We start from the raw sequence: 26082 nt of genomic DNA on the forward strand, positions 1-26082 counted from the left end.
GGTCTTTTGGAAACTAGACAAGCAAGGTTTATATCTGTGGAATGTCCAGGGCACGAGAAAGAACTCTTGCCTGTTGGAGGCAAGTGTGAATGTTGCAATTGGCCACCTTGATTAGCATTTAATGGCCTCGCAGCTTCAAAGCTTGGCTGGTTGCTGCCTGGGGGAATCCTTTGTTGGGAGGATCTGGCTACCAGTATTAAAAAACTCTAAAATCAGGACAATAAATAAAGAGCAACACTCAAAAAACAGGAATTCCAGACAAGAATCAATCAGGGCCAGATAACACCTCCCAACAAAGGATCCCCCAGGCAGCAACCAGTCAGGCTTTGAAGCTGCAATGCCATTAAATGCTAATCAAAGTGGCCAATTGCAACATTCACACTTGCCTCAAGCAGACAAGAGTTCTTTCTCCACCCTAGACATCCACAGATATAAAAACCTCTCTTGCCTAGTTTCCAACAGACCTCACAACCTCTAAGGATCCCTGCCATAGATGTGGGCAAAATGTCAGGAGAGAATGCTTCTGGAACATGGCCATACAACCCAGTGATTCTGGCCATGAAAGCCTTTGACAACCCATATAATTCAATAATACTGTCATAGCATAATTAGCATTTTTAACTATTGCTGTAGTTTGATAGTGAAGACTAAAGAGTATCCCAACTGTATGTGTCTGTGCCTATAGTCACATTTCATCTTCTACCCTTGTGGCACTCTGCGAACTAGTAACCCACTTCGTTTGTTAGAGGAGTGAGCCATTTTATGTGCCATTTAGCCTAAATGCACACTGACATTGTGGGAGCCAAAAGCATGAGTACAAAGATTTTTGCTGAAGCAGCTCTCAGTGTTTCATTTGCAAAGTATTTTTTAAATGTCCAAATTGATATTTTAAAAGGGTTGACTGTCCCACACTAGGAACCGCTAGATGAATACAAAGCAAAATACAGAAATATACACATAGTATTTTGCACTGATGAATCACAGGCATTATATACTTCTAATTTATTTGTGCTAATATGAGTGTCAAATATGAAATTCTATTAATGTAAATATATAAAGCTTCCAACATAACATATAACATTTGGAATATATTTTTCTCAAAATGGTGTAGTGTTTAGAAAAATATGAAACAAATGTCATACTGCTGAAACAATACTTTTATAACGTATATATTCTGATTGACAAGAGGGAACCTCTCGTGGATTGGGTACTTATTAGGTAAATTGATTCAGCATATTTGTTCCCATTCCACATCTAACAGCCATAGCCATGCATGTTACTGACTGATCATTGGTAGTTCTCTGGAATGGGGCTACTGCTCTGATTTCCAAGGTATTAGCAGAACTAAACTTGAAAAGCAGCAATCAACTTCATGATGAGAAAAGGGAAGACTCTCTTCAGTATTATCAAAGTGCTTAATATTTAAAAACAACCAATTTCACAGAAAGTTGGTCTTTAATTGAATGCTTGCACTTTTCCCAGGGTTCTTTGAGTGTCGAGGGGATGTCTTGTCCTTGATACTTTCCTGATTGCCCTTCACAGCTGATTCAAGCCTTGCTTTCATTGGCGGAGAGGCAGCCATTAGTTTTTTAAAGACTGAGGAATACTGTGGGCCAATCTGCATCAGATATTGCAAAGCAAACTCATGTAGACTCCTTGCTGAATTGGTAGCTGATGCCAGGGCATTCTCATCCAAGAGAAAAGAAATCAGGATTGGTAGAAAGCAAGCCACTAGTTGAGATCCTGTGAAAGTTAAAAAAATATATCAGAAAGTCTTCAGTACTGATGAACTTCACAAGTAGCTAATATTAGGCTGAAATCCTAAATATGAGTGAATATGCACAAGGTTGCATTCTTTCAGTGACAGTTGGTGAGGATATATGCAAAAGCTTTGTATTGTAGAATTCTGAAGGGGCTAAAAAGTGGTCTTGGATAGACAGATAGACAGAGTGAATCCCTCCAGACGTTACCTGACAACAGTCATAGCCAGAATATTTAATATGAAGAAATCATGGGAATTTCAGTCCAATACTATCAAGGAGAGCTGCAGCTTGCCCAACTCGTTTTACAGTGACAGAAAACCCTTCATCTCTCTATGGTTGAATGCCTTCTCACCTCTTGATTGCTTCTTAATAATGGGCTCCAAAGACCAGCATTCTGGAGTGGAAGGAGAATTCCCAACTTCTGAGAATATTTTTATCTTAAAATATTTACCCTCTCCAAAATGGACAAAGGTATTTTTAACAAGCTGAAGCTCAGACGAATAGATATAGAGATAGATAGATAGATAGATAGATATAGATATGACTTGGCTTGAACTGAACTAGTCAGAATAAACCTTGTTTCAACTTATAAATCTAAGGTAAGTGTTATAGTCCTATCTGTTTATAATAATTTTACTCTGCAATAACATAGTAAACTGCCGTATGTGTTAACAGTGACATTAAAATGTTTTATGATTTAAACTTTCATTAGATGAAGCATATGGGTATTTCTCCTTAGCAAAATATCGTTAAAAGTTTGTAAAGATGGTAGACTGAGAAGGAGTCACTGATTGTGGTATTCTATCTGTTACATGATCAAGGCCAGGGACAGAATTGAGGAACTTAATTGTACAGTCAGAGAAAAACAGTTTGAATTTATTAAGCACTCGGGTGTTTTGAAATAAGGCTTGGCAGAATAAAAGGAGAAGGTTGTTTGATTACTCGTATTCTGTTTTTGATTTTGATGTTAATTTCTCTATTGTTATAAGGTTACGGTTATTATTTTGTATTTTGCATTATTTTGATGTGTTTCTATTTGCTTATGGGCATTGAATGTTTGCCTTTTTGTGTGTAAGCCCCCCTTAGTCCCCTCTGGGAGAGAGGGTGGTCTATATATAAAGTTGTTGTTATTATTATTAGATTCTACTAGAGCAGAAATGGTACCATAATAGTAAAATGTATATTAAAAGCCCGAGAGAGAAGCTTTTAAACAGATGGATGAGAGAAAAACCCTGGGGAGGAGTTCCAGAAAATGTTGATTAAAAGTATTTCTAATTATCAGGGTAGAACTTAATACTAGGAGAATAGAATCACAGAGTTGGAAAAGACCACAAGGACCGTCCAGTCCAACCCCCTTCTGCTATGCAGGAACACACAAAGCACTACTGACAGATGGTCATCCAGCCTTTGCTTAAAATTTTCCAGAAAAGAAGACTCCCCCACACATATTATTCCCCTCATCCTACACACAGAAACCCAGCATGGTATAGTGGCTTGAGTGCTGGACTATGAAACACAAAAGATTGAGGTCTGAATATCTGCTCGGCCCAAGGAAATGTGTGATTTCTCAAAGGCACCTCCTCCCACAAACCAATATTGCTGGGGAAAAACCCTCTGTGACAGGTTCACTTTAGGATCACTAAAAGTCAGACATGACTTGAAGGCATACAACAACACTGCATTTTACCCAGAAGCATGATCTTCAGCAAACATTCTCTCAATTATTTTTAGATTAATTAAAAATAAAATTAAGCATACTGAGGGAGTGATATTGCATTCAAACTCATATTTTCATCTATAATTAATTCAGTTGTTAAATGTATTTGCCTCTACAGTGGACACTTACGGTGTTCCTCCTGAGCAAGGGCTATAACAGCAGCTACCACCTTTATTCCTTCCTGAATAACTTGAAGTTCAGCAGAATTCTCAGGTTTAGCTTTCTCTGTTTCCTGAAGTTTGTTCACAATTGATGCTGCCAATGACTGAATGTAAGGATATGAGATCGCTTTGTTTGGATACTGAAAAATGGTCAGTAGCAGCTGGTAACATTTCAGTTGTATCTAAAAACATTAAGATAGTTTGAAGTAAGAAAAAACAGGTAACAGAAATTTTTACTAGAATTTGTGTGACTATGTTATATACTATTAAAACTATCAGATGCAAAAGGCTTCTCTAATGCCAAATGAAGAATCTACACTTGGGTCCAACAATAGAGAAAAAGGGAACAACAGACAGCAAGAATGTCAATGCATAATACACCAAGAAATCCAAAGTGACAATCTCCTATTCTTATGAACTACAAGAACTTGTACTATAAGTTATAAACAAATCAATAACCCACTGTGTAAAAAATGATGCTATAAATAAAATCACATGAACATGCGCTCATTTTTGCCATCTGCGTAAAAGTTTCAATCAAGCATAATAATTTTGCATTCAGATATTAATTTACATATTTTTGTACTGCCTATCAGTTCAAAATTTCTTGGTAGAAAATGATAACAGCAGAAAGACAAATATTTAAAAGCCTAAAAAGATAAATCATGTGTTACCTTGTACAGAGAAATGTATCCCAACCCTTTCTAACAATAAATTCCTTCCATTGCTACCCACCTTGAGTGGAAAAATTGAACATTAAGTATATAAAGAACAATAACAGATTTAACAATAAATATAACTGTGTGGCATACTCACAACAGAATCTTTAGATTCCATTGCGGATTTAAACTTCTCAATGCAGCTCATCTGAAGGCACTCCACAGTAGTAACTTCTGGACTTGAGGACAAAATAAATACTGTAATGGCAGTCAACAGACTGCTTTCATCTAATTCTTGGTGGGCACCATCTATGAAAGATAAAAACAATCTAATCCATATAGGGCAGATGTAAGAGACAATAGATTGTTTTATAGGGTTGTGCACAGATCCGTTTTCAAAAACGGTCTTTGGTTGGTTCGGATGCCCATAATGGCATGGGCTCTGCCACCAATTTTTTTTCAGCCACAACAGAACAGCGGCTGCCGAAAAACTGCTGCTTTCAGTTTCTTTTGGCCACACGTGGACTACAGGGAGGAAGAGTGGTTTCTTAAGTTTTTGCCTTAAACCCAGGTCGCCTCAAAAGACAAGAGAAAGGTTCACAGGAAGGTTGTTTTCTTAAGTCCTTTATTTAAACCCAGGTTTCCCTGAAAGATAGAAGTGAAATGATCACAGAAAGGGCAGTTTCTTAGATTTGATGACAGAAAAGAGATCCTCAGATCTTTCAGTTGCCGAACTGGAAAAAACTTTTTTTATTAGGATTTCAGGATGCTCCCGAAAATGGAATGGATCCAGGTACCCACTGAAATTCAGATACCGAAAACGAAACGCAATCCAGCCAAATTGCACAACCCTATTGTTTTACTTATCTGTATAACATCGAGGTTACAAAGTAGCAAAATACTAATAATTAGTTAAATTCTTCATATTTGCTTTTTTTTCTGTGAACGAAGAATATATTTCCTGGATGACAGAGACAGGATGATTACCTGGATCCACACTTCTGAAGTTGCTAAGCATTAGGGTACTTGAGGTGCTCAGAAATACTGGAATGGCTTCTGGAAACCTGACTTTGAGAAATGACTATAATAAATGTACCCTGTTAGGATCTATTTTTCCAGCCACAAACATAGTGAGATCAGAGCTCAGTGGCAGAACATACAGTCAATGTAGTGAAGGCCACAATTTTGATCCATGGCATCTTCTGATAAAACTTGGGGAAGTTTTGCATTTGAGATCTTGGTTACCAGCCAGAGCTGATAACTGGGCTAAACAGATGGAAAAATTTTAGTATGGCAAGTTCATACAGTATAGTTTTCCCTCCATATTTGCGATTTGATTAAAATGTTCTCTCTAGAAATCTCTAGGCCCTCCAATGAGATAACATGTTCAGCTGCCATCTGAGGATGACTACAGAGTTGTGCTGGAAGACTTGCAAATTTGAAGAAAGATGTTCTTTTGGGTAAAAAAAATAGCAATTTATTTGTTGTTTTTCACTTTCATGGGGATTCTATGCCCCTAAATTCAGCAAATGTGGAAGCCTGACTCTACTTGTATGTAGATATTTTCCAGAGATAAACCTCAACACATTCAATTTTAAAAGTCAATCAGCAAGAACAAAAATGACAATAAAAAGGTTTTCAATAAAATAAGAAAGAAGAGTTTGGATATAAACAGATTTAGAAAAAGTAAAGAAGAAAAGGAATGGTTAGCAATGTATAAAATTTGTGTAAGCCAATTTTAACTGAAAGTGCAGGGGTAAAGAAAGCCAAATGAGCTAGTAAAGAAGCAAAAGCAGTTTTATGACCAAGTACTACAAATGTAAGTACAAATGAGTAAGCAACCCGCACACTTGCACTTTTAATCAATTCACCTCTTGAATGACCATTATCTAGGTCTCAGTTGCAACTTGCTTTTTTATGACACAGTATATTGATGCAATGATCTTCAGTGTTTGCGTCTTCAGGTGTTTTGTATTTCATACCTGAGAAGTCCCAACCTGCATGGGATTCCACCAGGGATTCTTGAGCTTGAATACAAAACATCTGGAGGACCAAACATCAAGAACCAATGTTTTACCAGAGTATCACATATAAAACAGCACTCAGTTCATATGGTATGGATCATATTCAATTGCTGGCAAATCTCCCCCCCCCCCCCCCCGCCTTTGCTGACCTGTACCCCGACACTACCTTCACTCTAACGTACCTTGATTCCAAAAATTAAGGATAGAGACCAAAGCACTACAGAGCAATTCATTCCAAGCAGCTCGGCTCTTCTCAGCCCGTGCCATTGGGGAAGACAGCACTCCTTTAAGAGCTTGTAGAGATGCAGCAACAGTTAAAGGTATCTGGCCAGTTGGTAACTTTACAGCAGTTTCTCTCAGGACTCCAATAATCAGATATAATATAGTAGGAAGCACAGCAATGCTCCCTGCAAGACGTGACAAAAGGGATATTTTATGTTCATTAAATGTTAACTGACAAGTATCCCATAGAAATAGAAAAAACAATATTGCAATCACAGAATGGGGGGTGGGGGGGGGGGTAAGGTCACACCTACTATCTTATTAGTATTTGTTCAACAAGGTCTATTTTCAGCTACTCTTGTTTAAGGCTGACTCTCTTGCTAAAAGAGAATGAGCACAATTCTCTTTCAGACACCTTTCTACTCATCAGTCTTTGGTAAAATTTAAAAAAAAAACCCTCTCCACTGAAGAAGGCTAAGGAATTAGGTACGCATAGTAGTTCCCACCAGTAGTACATTTTTAATAGTATGCTACTAAAAGACATTGTAAGATTTACATTTGCCATTTCTGGAGAAAGGCAAAATGTAAATCAAACAGATAAATGGAAAGATACGTTGTAACACGTAAGAACTATCAAAAGAAATTTAGTCATGTGAGAGACAGAGGTGTACAATATTCAGTTTATGTGTATTAGGTTCATCCCTGATTTCCTAGGAACAGGAAGGAGGAAGAAAAACAACAATTTGCCTAGACAACAATCCTTCAAGAAAAACAGTCTACTATAGGCTTAACCTGCAGCTTTTATTCAATGCATATGATGAAATAATATTTTGGCTAAAATCTGTTGGACATAAAATACATTTCTGTTTCAGAATTGAGAGGAAGAATGTGTTGTTTATTGGATGTATATATGGTATAAGCTATTTCTCAGATACAAAATCATTTATTAAATGTGCTTATTATGCAGCTATGATCACTAGATGCTATACGGAAATATTAAGAGAACACTGTTTGGGACAAAGGCTTGCAATATGGTAAGCACAAAGGAAAGAAATAGCCAGTTCTGATAATATGCTATCATCTGACCTCTTTGAAAAAAAAATGGTTCATGTCCATCAGTGGGCTATCAGTAGTGTATGACCTCAGAACCATGATCATGTGTGAGTTGACAGCTCAGATATATTATACTGCTTTTTATTTTTTACTGTTTGCATGTTTTTTTATTTCTTTATTGTCTCAACAACTTGTTTTTAATCTGCTAAAAACAAATTGTTTTTAGCCAGGCTTTAGCACAGCTACTTAACCACCAGCTGCAATAAATCTTGACAATCAAAAGGTTGGTAGTTCAAAGCCCGGGTTGGGGGTGCACGCCCAACCTTCAGCCCAGCTTACTGCTCACCCAGCAGATCAAAAACAGCTATGAGTAGATAAATAGGTAGGTACAGCTTTAGCAGGGAGGCATTTTAATGGCACTATAAGGAAATACCAGAAATGCCTGCGATTCAATAAAAAAGGAGGAGGTCTGTGAACAGGGCTCTTTAGCATGGAGGATAGAGTGACAGCACCCTTCCCCCGGGCAGGAATCAAGCACAACCTCCAAGATGCCAAAGATGGGAAAAGCCTATATACCTTTATCTGTACCATTGTCTGACCTGTCAGTGTATAATAGCATTGGAAGTATGCCATATATGTGTTCTGTAATCCGCCTTGTATCCTCTTTGGGATGAGAGGGTGGAATATAAATACGGCAAATAAATAAATAAATAAATAAAATGTACTGCCTTAAAATATAATGGCACAAGGCTTTCTCCCCCACACTCCAGGGTACCGCCTCCTTAATTCCCTCCCACTTAAAACAAAGCATAATATTTCATCCTACCTTCTGGTGAGCAAACTCCTGGAATGTCAGAAAGGATTCCTAATGCTGCTGACACCAGCTTGCTTCCATTCTCTGATAATAGTTGAGGTTTTCCAGCTGTAATTCCAGGACTACCTGTTATCTTTGGGTTAAGCTGAGGTAGCTGCCTTACAAGAATGCACATACACATCTCTAGGGTTGCAAAAACTAAGGACTTTCCAGGTATCAGTCCTCCTGTGTCTTTTCCTTCTCCAAATTCAGGCAAAGTTTCCTTTTCTTCAGCCCCATCATCAACTAAAATGAAAAAAAGACAAAGCTATATAACAAATGCCCTTTTGTTTAAAAATATACTTCTTGAATCTTCATAAATAGCAACTAGTTGCACTGTACTACTTCTAGTTTGTTTATGGATAGAATTATAAAATTATTACATTAATGCAGCAAGAGCAGTCTATGCACAGAAAGAGACTTCTGTGTGAAGATGCCCTTTTCATGATGAAGAAAGACAGAAGAACAATGGTGTCTGAGATTGAAGAATCTTTTACCCAGAATATGGAATTTTATGAATTATTGTCATGACCCATTAGAAGTCATGCAATAAATGTCAACAAGGGACATAGGTTACAGATACTGACAAGATTTAAAGGACACAATTTTTCCAAAACACTTGGCTAGGACAATCCAGGAAGCAAGAAAACACTTAGCATGTTTATCCTTAGGATGGACAAGCTTATATTGAAAATGTTTACAGTATATAGACATTAGAACAAAGGACTAAGGACTGATGAATCAATGAACAATTTAAATACCTTTTTTCCATGAGTGGGAGTTTTGCATGTGAGACCTTTTATAAAGCTGGTACTGTTGTAATCGCTCAGTTCTAACAATGGAGCCCCTGGTGGCAAAACGGGTTAAACCCTTGTGCCGGCAGGACTGCTGAACGAAAGGTTCGGCAGTTTGGATCTGCAAGGCAGGGTGAGCTCCCTCTGTCAGCTCCAGCTTCTCATGCTGGGACATGAGAGAAGCCTCCCACAGGATGGTAAAACATCCGGGAATCCCCTGGACAACATCCTTGTAGATGGCCAATTCTCTCACACCAAAAGCAACTTGCAGTTTCTCAAGTCACTCCTGACATGAAAAAAAGGTTCTGACAATGAATGTCATGTGGAAGATGTTTCAACTGTTTTCTAGCAGATAAAGTACTATCTACAAGACAATGTGACTTTTCTTTGAAACAAATTGCAACAATTGTGCTAAATGTTACATCAATCCTATTAATTCAGTGAGTCTACTGTAGCTGGAACTAGCAATTTAAAGACACTATATTTAACAGTAATGTTCACTAAGAAAAGGGAAATAAGGAATACACTGAAGCACAGCCAAGGGACATTCTATATTGATTCCCAGTGCTCCTCTCCCCTACCACCAGAATGATTAAATGTAAAAAAAGAACCAGGAATGCATATTTAAAGCATACTATTAGTTACACTGGCTACCAATCTGTTACCAGGCACAAGTGCTGGTTATGATCTTTAAAGCTCTAGACTGTTCATGTCAAGGCTATTTGACTGATGGCATCCCTTTGTATGAACTTGCCCGGGTGCTGAGATATTCAGGAGATGCCTTCTTGCAGTCCCACCTCCATCTCAAGCTCAATTGATGGGAACGAGAGAATGACTTGATGGTAAAGCTATGGTTTTAATGGACTCTGTTTTAATTTTTTTATAAAGTTTTATACTGTTTTTACTTATGTATATTTGTTTTTTGCTGCTAGCCGCCCTGAGTCCCTTTGCGGAAGTCCAGATAGGAAGGGATACAAATGTCCTAAATAAATAAATACATTTTGGTTGTGAGCCGCTTTGAGTCTCCGTACGGAGAAAAAAGCGGAATATAAATAAACATAATAACAACAATAGTGTATTTTTATTTTGTATCAAAAGCATTGCATAAATTAGTATGAAAATGATAAAAATAGAAGGAGTAAAAGCAGCTAAATATCTTTTGACCAGAAACAGGCAACAGCAACGGCATTGTTTGTAGACTCCAACAATTATTTCTCTGTGAGGCAGGGCATAGTGGACAAGCATACATATGCGGAGTTATCTGTTCTGCTTCACAGTCATACAAGGTGGGGGATTCTTTTAGGTAGTGCCATTTTGCCAGGTTGTCAAATACACCACTAATGGGGAGAATACCAGAATTTTTTTTTTAAAAAATAGTAAAACCACAACCATTAGAAATTTGGTAAGTTTACCTTCTGCACTTCTCCGTTTTTCCTTGACATGTTCTTGTGCTGCAAAAAGTATGTGCTGAACAACTTCTAGAGCAGCAAGTTGAATGTCAGGGGACTCTCTGGTCAGTATAAGACGGTGCAAAACATTCAGCAGCTCAACACTCAGTTCCTACACGAGGAAAACAGGTAAAGGCCTTTTCATTAACTTTTAAAATGTCAACTGTTATCCTTAGTATAACTCTTTAGGAAGCTTGGAATAAGAGTGAAACATATTTGAATTCATGACTAATGCTGAGATCATTTATTGACAACTTAATACACACACATAGACTAGGTAAAGGTAACAGTTTCCCCTTGACATTAAGTCTAGTTCAGTCTGACTCTGGGGGGTGGTGTTCATCTCCATTTCTAAGCTGAAGAGCCGGTATGTTGTCTGTAGATGTCTCCAAGGTCAAGTGGCTGACATAACTGCACCGAGTGCTGTTACCTTCCAGCTGGAGCAGTACCTATTGGGCTAGTCACATTTGCATGTTTTCGAACTGCTAAGTTGGCAGAAACTGGGGCTAACAGCAGGAGCTCACCCTGCTCCCTGGATCTGAACCGCCGACCTTTCGGTCAGCAAGTTCAGCAGCTCAGTGGTTTAACCTGCTGCGCCACCAGGGGCTCCCCACATAGGCTACATAATAGGAAAACACTAACAAAAGAGACTTACTAATTTGATTTTAAAAATCACTAGGGAACCAATGCATGTCCACATTTTACTGACACTGCCTGTTCCTCCATGAAATGGTGTTGTCTCAATCTATTTAACTGCTTATTAACCTGAATAATAAAGAAAACTTAAACATCACATTATAAGAATAATAAGGGTATAATGATGGGATGTAACAGAAGAAGCTGTTTCTTATAAAAGAAAAAGCAACCCTCATAAAATCAAACTGTTCAAACTCAGATTTTCCAGGATAGGCTTTTACCTGGTCACTACCAATTTTAGTCTTTGGCCAAGGAACATCAAGCATTGCCTGCAGGGCATGTAGACAAGAAGTAATGTCTTCCATTGCTGCATCTGATCGAGGAGAACACAGAAATTCCACACTAATTCCTGAAGAAGAGAGGGGAGAATAACTATTGAAATAATGAATTAAAATCATGTGTAACGAATTAAGAGAGAGGAGTGACGATTTATTATTTATTACTCTTAATGGTGCCACCAATGTGTGATGTGAGGTATTATTGGGGGATATGGCACACTGGACGCAGAACTAATGGAGATGAGGCAGTCTTCAAACAAAAGAGAACAAGTTTATTTTGAACAAAGCGTATGGTTGCAGGCTGTTGATAAACTTGGAAATACTTTGAGAACTTTACATGTAACTTGGTTGCAATACAGTTCACACTTCTGGATGTTACAACTTGTAATTGACTTTTACTGTGGTGAAGCACTTTCTTAAACAATGTTTCCTGAGGTGAATAGCCTTCCTGTTTGATCCTTCCGTGATCAAACCCCAGATCGCTAGTTCATTTCTAACTAGTGATCTAAACAAGCTTCTATTAGTCCTCTCTAACTAATGAAACTAATTAGGTTTCCCCTTCAGCCTTCCTAAACTGAAGAAACCTCTGACTATTCACAAACACTGCTTCTCTACTTCCCACTCTCTCTCTCTCAACTCTAACTCCGACTCCAAAACCCTAACTCTGACTGAACTTAAACTGTCATTTTTCAAACTCTCCCCTCTAAGCTCCTCCCACTTCTCTACAGCATCGTCTCCATGGTAACGCACTCCTCTCAGCTAGGCCGCTCCAGCATTAGTGCAGCCAATCTAAACACAAATACAGTTAAAGTCATACAATTTATAATCAACTTCTTCGAGGAGAACACAGAAATTCCACACTAATTCCTGAAGAAGAGAGGGGAGAATAACTATTGAAATAATGAATTAAAATCATGTTTCTAGAGCTAGAGCAGATTTATTTATTTATTTATTTATATAGTTAAAACATTTATATTTTGTACTTCTCACCCCACAGGGGACTCAAGGTGGAGCACAACATATAGCAAACATTCAATGCTGGGACATAAAATCATAAATATATACAAACATAAAATCACTTATATCCAGTTTAAAATCAGTTGCTTAAAAACCATCTCAGGACACAATTCTATTATTGCCTTACTGCACTGTCCCAAAGGCTTGGTCCCACAGCCAGGTCTTCACCATCCTTCTGAAGGACAGGAGGGAGAGGGCTGATCTAATATTGCCAGGAAGGAGTTCCATAGCCAGAGGGCAATCACTGAGAATGCCCTGTCTCTTCCCCGCCAAATGCACCTGTGATGGTGGCAGGACCGAGAGCAGGGCCTCCCCAGAAGATCTTAGTTTTCGCAGTGGTTCATAAAGGGAGATGTGTTCGGATAGGTAAACTGGGCTGGGGCCTTTTAGGGCTTTTAAATTGTGCCCGGTAGCAAACAGGCAGTCAGTGGAGTTGTGTGCTCTCTACATGCTGCCAAAACAACGGCATACAACTGGCAAAATTTTGTAATCTCTTTTGCTCTTCAGAGTTGATTAATAATAATGTAATTGGTTAGGTTCAAAGCTCCACTTATGATAAGAGTAACTTATCATAAACACATCAGACTGTTGCCAATATTCCTTTTCATTTGTGCATCTCAAAAAATTAGAAAAAAACAGGAAACGGCAAGGGAGTGAAAGAAACACCGTGTCAGCTATACCGCCATCTTCCTGACACATTCTCTAAAGGTAACCATGATTCATAAAATCTATCTCTAATCTAAAACTGGAATTTCATGCACAAATCAAGAGATAGCAGTAAACCACATACTCTGGAGACTAGATCCCCTGTCACACTACATAATTGAAGCATTATGATCCCACTTCAACTGCCATGGCAACATCCAGTGGAATTCTAGGATCTGCACACAGGTAAGGCAGTAGTATTTTTTTTATTTTTCAGACAGAGAGATCTCTCCAAACTACAAACTCTAAGATATCACAGAATACATTATGTGCTTGGAAAGGAATTCAAGAGAATTAGATTTCAGAACTGATGCCAATATTGTTTAAGTATCATCAGCTAAGATAATTCAGTATAGCATAATCACATTCTGTAGTAATTTTATCAAGGTTTGCATATTAACCTCCTTGACATATATGTTAACAGTCTACATGGCGATTTCCAAGGACGCCAGACTAAAATAATGCAAAACAACATAAAAAAGGTTCACCCACTCACTAACCCAATATAAGATGAAATCTCTCTGTATTGACATCTTCAGGTGACTTTACAGCAGCCTTAGATGTTGAGTCTTGACACATAGTAGTTGGAGTGACAGGTCGAGATAGATTAGTTAGGCCTTCATCAGAATCGCCTATAAGGAAACCTGTATTGGTAAGCCACAGTGCTGTAGCATAAAGAATCAGAGCCCAGGAGTTTTGATAGTGTGGTCTTGAATTTTCAATTGTCTCTGCAATATAGAAAGCACCACCTACAAAAAGCAATAAAAGTTCAGCATTATGCAAACAATTATAGGGAAATGTTTTAAATGTACTTCATTTTTCTGCAAACATATAGGACTTGGCAAAGCATTCTCATATTATTCATAAAATCTGAGAGATCATTTTACTAAACTTTATCAATTTCATTGCACTCTATAAACCTTAAATCTGACCCCCCCCCCCAAAAAAACTAGACTCAAGATGCTTTCTTACAAATTAAACCAGATCCAATATGGATGAGCACATACAATGTTACCATTTAGCAATAATTAAACCATGAATTACATTAAAACAATATAATATACACATTAAAACAGTACATCATGTTAATAAAGACCTTTCTTTAAAAATATTCAGTTTGGGGGAAAAAAATTTCTCCCCAAATTAGTAGCATTGAAGTGGTTATAACAGGGGAATTGTATGCAACCAGTTACAAATCTGCTGCAGCAACTTGGATCACTTGGAGATTCCAAACACTCTGTAAAGATCACACCATGTGGAACATGTTGTGTGTATCTGCCTTTAGGTCGCCTGATGACTTCTGGCAACTCCATGAATCTCACAGAATAAGAGGAAGTTTTTTGCCAGTTCATTCCTCTAAAATATAGTCCACAGCTTCTGGAATTTGTACTGCTGAAGGCTTTCATGGCCGGAATCACTGGGTTGTTGTAGGTTTTTTCGGGCTATATGGCCATGTTATAGAGGCATTCTCTCCTGACTTTTGACTGCATCTATGGCAAGCATCCTCAGAGGAAGTGAGGTGAGGATGCTTGCCATAGATGCAGGTGAAAAGTCTGGAGAGAATGCCTCTAGAACATGGCCATATAGCCCGAAAAAACCTACAACTACTTCTGGAATTTGTTGACAGCCTCCCATTTCCAAATCAGTATGATTAGAGTAAATGTACTGAAGAAATGATATCTGCATAAATGTTGACATATCTGTTGATTAAATGTTATTATTGTTCCCAGCATCATGTCATCAGCACATTTTAGTTTAGGTCAGTGGTTCCCAACCTTTTTTTTTGACCGGACACCACTTTGACCAGGGACCACTCTCCAATATTAGTACCAAAAGGGTTATGAATCAGTTTTTGGTCAACTTTAGATTCGATTTGGTTATTTGGGGTACTGATTCAGAAAACTGCATTGGATAGACCACATCAGCTCTAGTTTCTGATACAGTAGTCGCCCAGTAGTCGCCATCTGCTCACCCACAGAAAAACACATTTAATAATCTAGAGCCGCGGTCCACAGGTTGGGAACCAAGTTATGTGGCATCTGAATTACAGTACTATACATTTTGCAAATACTTTCAAGAGAAACATTATAATTCGATTTGCCTCCTACCTTCAATAGGAAGTTGAGAGGTATATTCCAAAGGCAAAGTTAAGAGAGCAAAATCCTGAAGTGCAGCAAGCCAGAGCTTGCTCAGATTTCCCAAGTCTGCTTGAACTAGCTGCAGAAGATCATCTACTGAAGAGGTTTGATCCCTGCAGCTCTCCTCTCTGATGTTTGTGGCAAACAGTGGCCTACTAATGTGGCTTTGTTTTTTCTGTCTTTCTACTGCAACTATATAAACCTGTAACAACAAAATTGATTGTATTTCACCCAATAAGAATTTGGATGAAACTAATTCAGTCTCTGCTAAAACTTTTAGCATCCTAAAATCACTAGTAGTAGTTCATTATTACCCAAATCCTCACCAATTTCATTTTTCAGAATTACTTTTCATCCCCATATGTGAAACAGAATATATCTATGACAGTGTCAGCATCCTCCTAACATACTATACATTAGATTAGTGGCATTAAGCAGCAAAGTCTCACTCAACATTACTTTGAATGCTTAGTAAATAAAGTTCTGAATATATGCTGACTATAAAACCAGTACAGTATACTACTATCACAAAGTCACTTTTATTGATTCTAAATATCATCTTTAATAATGTGCATTGGTTATGATTATTTCAAACATTAGTAAGCTAAACTTGGGGGGGGGGGGGATGAAGGAATTCACTTCTTTAAAAATTCTTGCCACAAGATGTACTGGCAAAAGCTTAGTTGGCTTGAAGGAGAGTTAGGTAGATTAATAACAAATAAGTTCTTACTACTGTATTTCTTCAATCCTAAGAAGAATTTCTTTCCACATAGAAACATCTCAAAAATTAGTACATAAATTAGTGTGCATCTTACAATCAATGGTGTCTTAGTAGTGATGGAATATGGTATTTGTTTTGACAACTATATGGAACCTTATGTTCTAAGGCTATCTCCCTTAGATTGCCTTAGATCTGCTCAGGAAAAATAATGGAGGCTAGTTTGTCTTCAAGCATTAAAGAATGCTAGACTAGATGTATCTTTCAGTATCATTCAACAGAAGTTATAAATTCCCCCTACATATAGAAGTTCATGCGGTGACCACGTGTTCTGATGGCCCCTTTCCAACCCTTTAATCATTGTGCCTTTGATAAGGAAAGATTATATACCTCTATTGCTTCATATTTAAAGTAGTCATTCTGTATTTTGCGGAAGAAAACAACTAGTTTTTATCCCTGCTATTTTTCTCATTTCTTTCTGATAGAATTTGTATGGGGGAATGAGTGGGAAGAACAGAAAACAACCAAATTTCATTCTTTCTACCCACAGAGAAAAAGGTTTATGAGAATAAGTAGAAAGCATGTATAGTGGCTCTGTCCTTGTTATGAGTTTTGAAAATGCAGTTAGGTGGGGGACAGAATGATGGCAGTGCCTTCAGCTACAGGCACCTGCAATGTGAATCACCCTTTTAGTATATACTACTTATCTGGCAGTAACAATGTGACAATTTAATGAGTACATAATATACAAATAATGGCCCAAATTGAAAAATGCCAGAACAACATGCACATACTCCCTCAACTTGATGACAAATGATGGTGATCTTCAATTTGATTGTTATCCTGACAAATCAATTATAATGCAGAACCCAAGGCTGTGTGATTGTGAGATATTTCCTATTGAATTGGAAAACAAACTTTCTAAGCCACAGAGTTAACATAAAGAAGGTTAGCATCCAATATGCACATGGATAATGGTTCTGCGCTATCTGGAATAAAAGCAGACATAATTGCTAAAGATAACTCAATTAAAAACATATTTCTTTATAGGATTATTTTTATACAACATATTCAACAGAACATAACTGATTTTGGCTCAGTAAGGATACAGTTCCACTTTTTAATTACTACAGGTTGAATATCTTTTCTCTGATATGTTTGGGACCAGAAGTGTTTTTGATTTTTTAAATTATTTTGGAATGTTTGCTTATACATATCTTGAAGATAGGACCCAAGTCTAAACATGAAATTAGTTTACATTTCATATTCATTTACATTCCATGTAGAGGTAATTTTATATACAGCATTTTAAATAATTTTCTGCATTCAACCAAGTCTGTTTATATTGAACAATCCGAAAGCCAAGCTATCATTATCTCAGTCAACTATATGGCTATTTTTGGGTTTTAGAGCATTTCAGATTTCTGGATAAGGGATATTCAACCTGTAGTGCTTTTGGATCTTGACCCACAATTACAGTTCCAAAGACATGTTTTTGAAATACCTCTGCCCAAGCTTTTAGAACAGCCAATGTCTCCATAGTTGTCGTGGCTTCATTGTACAGCTGACTTTGTGCTTCTTTTCCAGCCTGTACTTTAATCAAGGATGTTACCAGCAACTGATGAACTCTCTGAAGATCGTTAAGGTCATTTACTACACCACTTGCTATCCAGGCACTGCAAACCTAGCATGACAGTGAACAGTATGCTTATTTTTCTTAACGCTACAAAGTATTTTTCCCAGAGAGAGAAATATAGACAAGAGAGTAACACCAACCATGTGTCTGTATACATGTTTATTTACAGATAGGTGGTCCAAAACACATTACCTCATCTCCTTCCCAGCAAAGATAATCAAGACAGTTTCATTGCCATAATTAGGAATAAATTGTAATTGAAATTGATGTATAAAATCTGTCAGATTAAATGGACAAATTTGCACTTCCACTGAGGACAGTTCAGCACCATCACTGACAGAAAGTATTTATAATGAATTTATCCATGAGTTCTCTTGGATTTGTCCTGAATTCACATTCTATACATCTACCAACCCATCACACTTAAAAGTCGTTGGTATGCTAAGGAGAGATGCACAGCTAGAGAAGACACTTTGGAGAAAGGACATCAACACAGCCAGGTCGTTCCTTCTTTCTCTAGATACACAAGGGATTTCACAGAAGCACTATTCATTCAAGTTATGAAATCCATTAGACACCTCAGCAACCCACAGAATTCCATTACTCTTCAGAATGAATCTTCTATAATAGTTTATCCTACTCCCACAAAACAGTAATACTACTGACTGTTTAAATTTCAACAGGAAGCAGTCAGGCAAGAATTATGAGAAACTGGCTTCAAAAAAATTATTTCTTAAAAAGCCTACACATCTTTTGTAAGGCACTCTGATAACTCCATTAGGTCTTTGTGCATTATGCATACCCATATGCTACATTCAGGAGTTCAACATTTCCATGTTTAGGAGCCAATGTAAATGTATCAGTCTAAATCTGAATAACAAACAGGGCTCAAACATCTTCCCTTCCTTCTGAAGCCCTCACCAAAGCCAAACAAACAAACATTCTGGCAGGTTCCCCTCTTATCTAGAGCTATTTGAGGAGGAGAATATACAGGGATTTCTGAGGGATGAGGGAATCACTCTCTTACAACCACAGAGGTAGTCTGTTGTTCCCTGAGTACATAAATCTTAACCAGTAGTTGATGGAATTTACATTAATAGGGTTTTTTGTTTGTTTTAAACTTACCTGGCATGCTTTTGCTGTTACATCTGGTGGTGTTTCTGAGCTAAAGGCCGGTCTAAGTGCTGCCCCAACCTAATAAATATGATAAGGGTTAAAATTGTTTTATCAGAACCCTGAATCCAACTGTTACTCCCAACTAGAGTAGAGCTGATTAATCAATGGGAATCGAGATCCTTTGATTGAATAGTTCTCCTCTAGTTAGCACTAAATTGTATTTAGAGTGGAGTAACTAATTTAGGAAAATTGGCTCATCTAATTTTTATAACTATGTATTGTCTTTGAGTATAATGTACTTGAAGCAGTAACAGGTGATACTATGCATATGATTTTATTTCACTGTAGAAACTGATAACTTGAAAGATCATTCCTAATTTAGACACCAGATTAAAATCACTCTATATGCTGACTGTCATCACATGGTGAACTGCTGTTATACATATAGCAGCGTCTTACACACAATGAGGAAATTCATTTTATATTACAAATGATGTCATGTATTGGATTATTTATATTACACCTTCTACATAACTGTTCTCTTATCAGATATGAGGACTCTGCAGACACAAAGTTGGCATAGTTTCAGGCAACCCACAGATACAGGATTGTTTTGGGGAGGACTGAGGGTGGATGTGTCTTATATAGACTTCCCTTGCCTTTGGATGCATCACTTTCTGACAATCTGCTTTTCAAATTACAGACAAGTTCCACTGATTTGATTATAGATATTCCCCTTCATCCATTTATCTTAACTACAAAACTTATTTGAAACTGCTTGCACACATGTTACAGTATACAGTCCCTGGAGTTGCAAACATCTGACTTACAAATGACTCATGGTTAAAAATGGTCTGAGACAACAGAAATTAAAGAAATTGACCCCCCGGAAGGGAAATTCACTTCTGAAAGAATTCTCATGGGGAAAAGGTGTCTCTACTGAAGCTTTACATCAGTCCTTGTTTTCACAACAAGACAAGTTTTTCAAACTCCAATAATAATAAAGACAGAAAGTGAGGTGGAATCTTCTGAACCAGAGGCACAAAAATCAAAACAAACATCATAGCAGTGTTAACCCTTCCCTATACTATCCAAAGCTTATCTGGAGTTACACTTTTAAAATGCACCTGTTTCAACTTACAAAACAAATCAACTTAAGAACAAACCTACAGACAGTCACGATGAAGATGTGTAGTCACAAACAGCCGCGGAAGCTTTCCCCCGCCGATCAAGGAGTAAACTCATACCTTTGTATTTGCAGCAGACTCTCTCTCTCTCTCTCTCTCTCTCTAGTTATATATATTATACACTATAAATGAACTATATACACACACACACAGTCCATTTATAGTGGCTGAAGACTGGAATACTTCTCTAGCTTTCTTTTTCTGATACTTCCAGATAACTGGAGACTTCTTTACTTAACACCAGGCTGGTTTTATAGACCAATTCTTCTTGATACTCCAACCTTCAGTCTCCTCAAGACACAAGTCTCTCAGAACTCCGTAAACTCCAACCTTCCAACACCTCAGCAAGGAGTAGCCTTTTGCTCCTTTATTATACCAGCAGTTACTTCACCCTAGCTGTAATTACACAATGCTACCAGGTGGTTCGACTCTTACTGCCTGCTGTCCTGATTCTTACACTACTTGTTACTTGAGAAATGATAAAAATTCTAGCACAGACCCTATCTTGTTCATAACTTGGAGGCTGTCTATACTGTGGGGTATTATTTATTTTGTTAAGAGCGTTTTCAAGCAAGAAAAAGACTGGGTTCCAGTTTTCAACAGATTCCACTCTCTGGCAGTGCTGTGGTCAGATAAGTGGTAGCCTCCTGTATAGTTTTGGCATGCTAAGAGATTACCCACCAACCTGGCCCCATTCCTTCTCCATGCATTTATGCTTTCTTGTGGGACCATTTGCAGTGCTGGTTTGCTACAACTCCAGCACTGAACTTGGCCAAATTAACAAAATTTATTCAGCTTCTTGAATAAGATGTAAATGTGTATTATTTTACAATTTTGTATTTTTTTGTCTTCAAGATCATACATTTTATTTTTTCAATAAACTGTTTAGCTACTTACATTTGCCTGATATTGCTCCAGAATTAAATGGCCTGGGAACTCTGGTTCTGGTACAGCAGCAAACTTTCGAATGAGAACTAACAACATCTGAAGACCAGAAAGACGAAGATGGTCACTGTGATCAGTGGCAGCCATAAAAGCCATGCGGATCAAGTCAGCTAAATGCAGTACTAAGAAATCATCTAAAAATAATAAAAAGGAAAAATAAGAGTTTACTGATAAGAGAAATATAGTTATTGTTTTTATCAATATTAACCCATTTATGACATTTCTTTCACCACTCTTCTTCCATCACTCCTGATTTATATTTTTATGCATAAATCAGTATCACTGTGAACAATAAAACTGCTATACCAGGAAGTCACAACTACAATAGCACATCGTTGGCATTTTGCATTGAGTAAGCAAGTTTCCAACTTGTCTTAAGGTTACCATAGCTGGAAAACTGTTTTTAATTTCCAAAAACCTAGTTGTCTTTGTCTGTAGCGGTAAAACTACAAAGAGTTTGAGTAAAATCTTTAAAATCAACAGATTTATTATGGCTTAAACTTTGAGGACTAAGGTTCATTTCAACAGAAACATGAAGCATTATTCTCATTTGGCAGTTACCCATATGCACGTGTGTGTATTTCATTTCATTTTGTTTATATCCTGCCTTTCTCCAGGCAATCAACTCAACACAGTACACACAAACATATACAAATCTCACTCTGTATGCCCAGAGTGTGAACGTGTGTGTGTGTGTGTGTGTGTGTGTGAGTGTAATAAAAGAAAAATGGTTTAAAATAATTATGAACTCTAAAAATAATAGTGCTGGTTCAAATTAAAATGTAGAATGTATTAAAAAATCACAGTGATATTAGTGACCGTAGGTAATAATACAACCACCCCAAATTTACTAAGATAGTTGTTTGTTTTTTTAAATGGAACTAGTAACAAGATATTTCATCTCAATAAACCATCTAGTACAATATGTGTGAAAAGACCCTACCCATATTTCATTAAACTACTCAAAATTAAGTGCCATTTTGAACTCTGGGAAAATGTTGCATTGTTGTTTGCATACTAATTTTTCACACATACCTCTTGAATCTCTCTGCTTCATTTCCTGTGCCAGAGCTATGTCAAAGTGAGCATTGCCAGCATTTTCGCACTGGTTGATAATTTTACAAACACATTCTGCAGCAAAAACTCTAGTAGACCATCGAGGATGCAGGAAAGGGTGCAATTTTTCATCATTTTCCAATGCCAATGCCAATTCGTCATCTGTTTGAGCAACTTCTTCTTCTTGTGTTGTATCTACTGAAGCCACAATTGTGAAATCTGAATTAATACAAAATAGACAGGGACACTGTTTAGCAATGTAACATAGTTTAATCTCTGTCATGTGAATTTAATATGTATTTTATAGAAAAACATTTTAATATGTATCTTTTATAGAACTACGTTTTAATATGTGTGTGTCCTGCCTTGAGCAGTGAGGAGAGGCGAGTAAGAAAATTATTATTGTTGTTGTTGTTATTGTTGTTGTTAATATGGTGAACAGATTGGAGTCAGGAGTACTGAAGTCTTATGCATCAAAGACTATGCAAATAACAAAACATAAGTGGGGAAGCAAATAACAGGGAAGTAGAGAGGAAAAATGTGCAAAGAAAATGGAAAAGGAAGAATGGGGAGTTAGAAGAGGGAGAAACAGACTTGTATTTACATTTTAAATGTGTATTGCAACACTTCATTGAACAGTTAAAATAAAGTCTTCTCCTGTTTGAAAATAATGCAATTGGTCATCTAAAAGAGGCTTCCTATAAAGGGAATCCGATAGTAAGGAATCATGCAATTCATTTGCATCAGACAGCTAAGCTGATATAGAGGCAGGAATTCCTTCAGTTTGGTCTCAAATTTGTGCATGGCTGCTTTCTATTGAGAGTTGATCTCTCAACTCTAAAATTATTTATTATTTGCCAACCAGGTTAAGAAACCACTTGATAGCTTGGTCAGATGATTCCTTTCCTTGATTTCTATCAGGTTTTATTTCCAGGAAAGAATAGATTAGCACATACCAGCAGAGGCAGCTAAAACATCTTTGCAGAGCTTCAACCAGAAAGAGAGTTTTTCAACAGCCATTGATATAAGCATATGGGTCAGGGTCTCTCGGATGTCTTGGCACAGTTTTGGATCCAGTTCTTTGTCCAACAGGCTTAACAATGCCCCTTCAAGTCCTACTTCTCTGATGTTAATACCTATAAAAATGGCACATGCATATGATGTGAGGTTATTTTTTTTTACTGATAAATAAAAAATATTAAATCACAATTAATAACTTTCAGGCCTCTGCAAAAATGTGGTAGTCTGTTTCCTTGATATTTCCAGCTCTGTCAACCACCTTAATCAAATTGTTTCTCGGGTTTATGAAAAGAAGGAAAATTAAAGGAACATCACAAGTACTTTCATCATGCAAATAGTTCAGAGTGCTAATTCAAACATTAGAACACAAAATAGCACTGTGGTGATAAAAAAGGAAAAAAGAGAAAAGGGGGGAAAATGTCAAAGCAAAATAATAAAACAACATGTTAAAGAGGCTGATGTACAAAATGCAATAGTATGTAATAAATGTGATAAACCAATAAAAATTATTTTTTTAAAAAACACAAATTAGCAGAATTTGTGTGCATGTAGCATGCTCCAAAATGGGCTGTTATAAAGGTGTCGGCACGCCTTCCCTATTTTGCATTAACTTTCTCCTTTTCCATCCCCACACCATTTTTAGTGTTACTAAATCATTCTTGGGGTCAATAATTTCCAACATTCATTTCTCCAGAACAAAATGAGCTACAAACAGAGATGCTGTTTCAACATCAGGTCAGCCAACTCTCAGGTTACAATCTGAAGCCAAAAATATACTCCTGTGTCCCAAAATAGATGCATCAATTATTAATATATGTACACAGACAGAAAACAAACACGCTGAAAGATTCTAAATCCTCCATCGTCAAAAACAAGCAAATGAGGAGGAAGACTGAATTTATATAGTATATAAAAAAGCCACTAGATGTTACAGGAAAAATTGATATGCTTCTTCTTGCCATGCTAATTTATACAATAAGCACATTTTTTACACTGGTCATGCTGTATAGGGTATTACAGGGATTGTTGTAAAAAATAACCCATTTTTAACATGCAGCTCAAGGCAAACAATCAGGATGCCATGTTTATGGAATTTACAGGGGGTCCAGATGACGTACTACTCAGACACTCTCTGTTTTTGCACAACTTCTCGTATATTTTTTATTTTCCCCAAAATGAAACCTGTCAAGGAAGAAAAGTGTAATAGATGTACAATGCCTCTACCAGGAGCATCTTGAAATTCTGTACGCTTAGAACAGTTTCACATGTAATAAGCTGTTTGTTCAGCCTAGGCCCCAAACATTACTATAGCAGATTCCAAGACATACAAAAGTATCCTAGGATTGTCTCCAAGTATCCACTGTGAAATAAGGATCCTAGAATATTGTATATTGGGAAATACTGGGTTCTGTCTGGCAAGATAAAATCTACAAATAGCCTTAAAATATGACAGGTATTTTAAATTAGTAAAGTTTTGCATTTGTAAAGGCTTAATATAAAGACCTAAAGAGCCCTCAACGGTTCTGACCCAGCATACCTGTCCAAATGTATTTCCCTCTACAATCCACCACAGAGATTAAGATCTTCTGGGGAGGCCCTGCTCTTGTTCTCGCCTTCTTTGCAGGTGCGTTTGGCAGGGACATGAGACAGGCCTTCTTAGTGTTGTCCCCTTGACTATGGAACTCCCTCCCCAACTAAATTAGATCAGCCCCCTCCCTCCTGATCTTCAGGAAGAAAGTTAAAACCTGGTTATGGGACCAAGCTTTTGTCTAACAAGCTAGTGCAACATGAGTATACAGAATTGTGAAATGACTAATGGAATGACCTTGGATTTGACTCTGGATAACGTGATTTTAATAATTGTTTTAATATTGCTGTTGATTTTTTGGTTTTAATGGATATGTTCATTTTTACTGTATTTATGTATGTGTATGGAATTGAATTGATACCTTTCTGTGAGGCCACTCTGAGTCCCCCTGTTGGGGTGAGAAGGGTGGGATATAAATGCAGTAAATAAATAAACAATAAATAAATTACCTGGTGCAAAATCTTCTCTGCTGTCTTTAGCAAGAGCCACTGCATGTTCAGAAACTTCAGCTGCCTCCCTCTGCACAAGCTGATGCAAACAAGCTAGTACTGCTCGCCTTAGTAATAAATATGAACTAGAGAGATTCACCTGTAATGTGAACAAAAGACTCAAACTGAAAGGCACATTTTGTAAGATGGTAACTAAAAGGTAGAAGCTTGAAGCTCCTCAAGCAATCCTATTCCTGAGACAAAACTAAAAGTCAGATATAGAGGGGGAGAGTAAGAAAAGGATATCTTTTCTAAAAATGTAATATATATTGCACAAGAATGAAATGGTTAAAGATGGTTCAAGAGACAACTTCCATTATTATGCCTTTGATTGGTCAAAATCCTGCCTGGTGGCCAGATGAGTATCTGTTGGTAATAATCCTGTTAGTCCATTAAGTTAATAACTGCACTTTTCCAAGGTTACATACTTGTGGCAAAGAAAAAAGATATACAGAATCTGGAAGCCTATATTTTTCACTGCCACTGTGCCTATCACCCTTTTCCTTCCTGCTGCCACTGCCTATAATCAAATCCCAGTCACCATTTCATCTTTATTTTTTCCATTATAATCTAACTTGAGAACATAAGGAGGAAAGTGAGGAAAGACATGATGTAGGTCAATATATATAGACAAAGATTTCAATGATGTTTACTAATTTAACTGTTTGTAACACAGTGAACTATTGCTTAAATCAAGACTCCTTGAAGAGTTTTTGTTGTCAGAGGAAACTGGGATCCAGCAGAGGCTCCCTACTGGAGGAACTGGGTGAGGTAGCAATGTCTGGGAGTCACCTATGTCT

At 37.3% G+C, this 26082-nt stretch overlaps 1 protein-coding gene across 1 annotated transcript in view; it reads right to left on the reverse strand.

Annotated features, from left to right (window-relative positions):
- Positions 1 to 388: 388 nt before the first annotated feature.
- The window catches only part of HEATR5A (HEAT repeat containing 5A), a 74970-nt gene continuing 49276 nt past the window's right edge, over positions 389 to 26082 (reverse strand). Inside the window, exons 22-36 of the mRNA XM_067462871.1 lie at positions 25244 to 25382; positions 23143 to 23322; positions 22166 to 22405; positions 21083 to 21264; positions 19008 to 19076; positions 17751 to 17930; positions 15499 to 15730; positions 13891 to 14139; positions 11612 to 11739; positions 10659 to 10806; positions 8426 to 8698; positions 6507 to 6731; positions 4458 to 4609; positions 3610 to 3823; positions 389 to 1743 (exon numbers count right to left, since the gene is read on the reverse strand). Of these exons, the coding sequence (XP_067318972.1) occupies positions 1439 to 1743; positions 3610 to 3823; positions 4458 to 4609; positions 6507 to 6731; positions 8426 to 8698; positions 10659 to 10806; positions 11612 to 11739; positions 13891 to 14139; positions 15499 to 15730; positions 17751 to 17930; positions 19008 to 19076; positions 21083 to 21264; positions 22166 to 22405; positions 23143 to 23322; positions 25244 to 25382 (2916 nt within the window). The 3' untranslated portion in view covers positions 389 to 1438. The remainder of the gene's footprint in view (positions 1744 to 3609; positions 3824 to 4457; positions 4610 to 6506; positions 6732 to 8425; positions 8699 to 10658; positions 10807 to 11611; positions 11740 to 13890; positions 14140 to 15498; positions 15731 to 17750; positions 17931 to 19007; positions 19077 to 21082; positions 21265 to 22165; positions 22406 to 23142; positions 23323 to 25243; positions 25383 to 26082) is intronic.

This window comes from Anolis sagrei, chromosome 1, assembly GCF_037176765.1.
Source record: "Anolis sagrei isolate rAnoSag1 chromosome 1, rAnoSag1.mat, whole genome shotgun sequence".
Classification (NCBI taxonomy): domain Eukaryota; kingdom Metazoa; phylum Chordata; class Lepidosauria; order Squamata; family Dactyloidae; genus Anolis; species Anolis sagrei.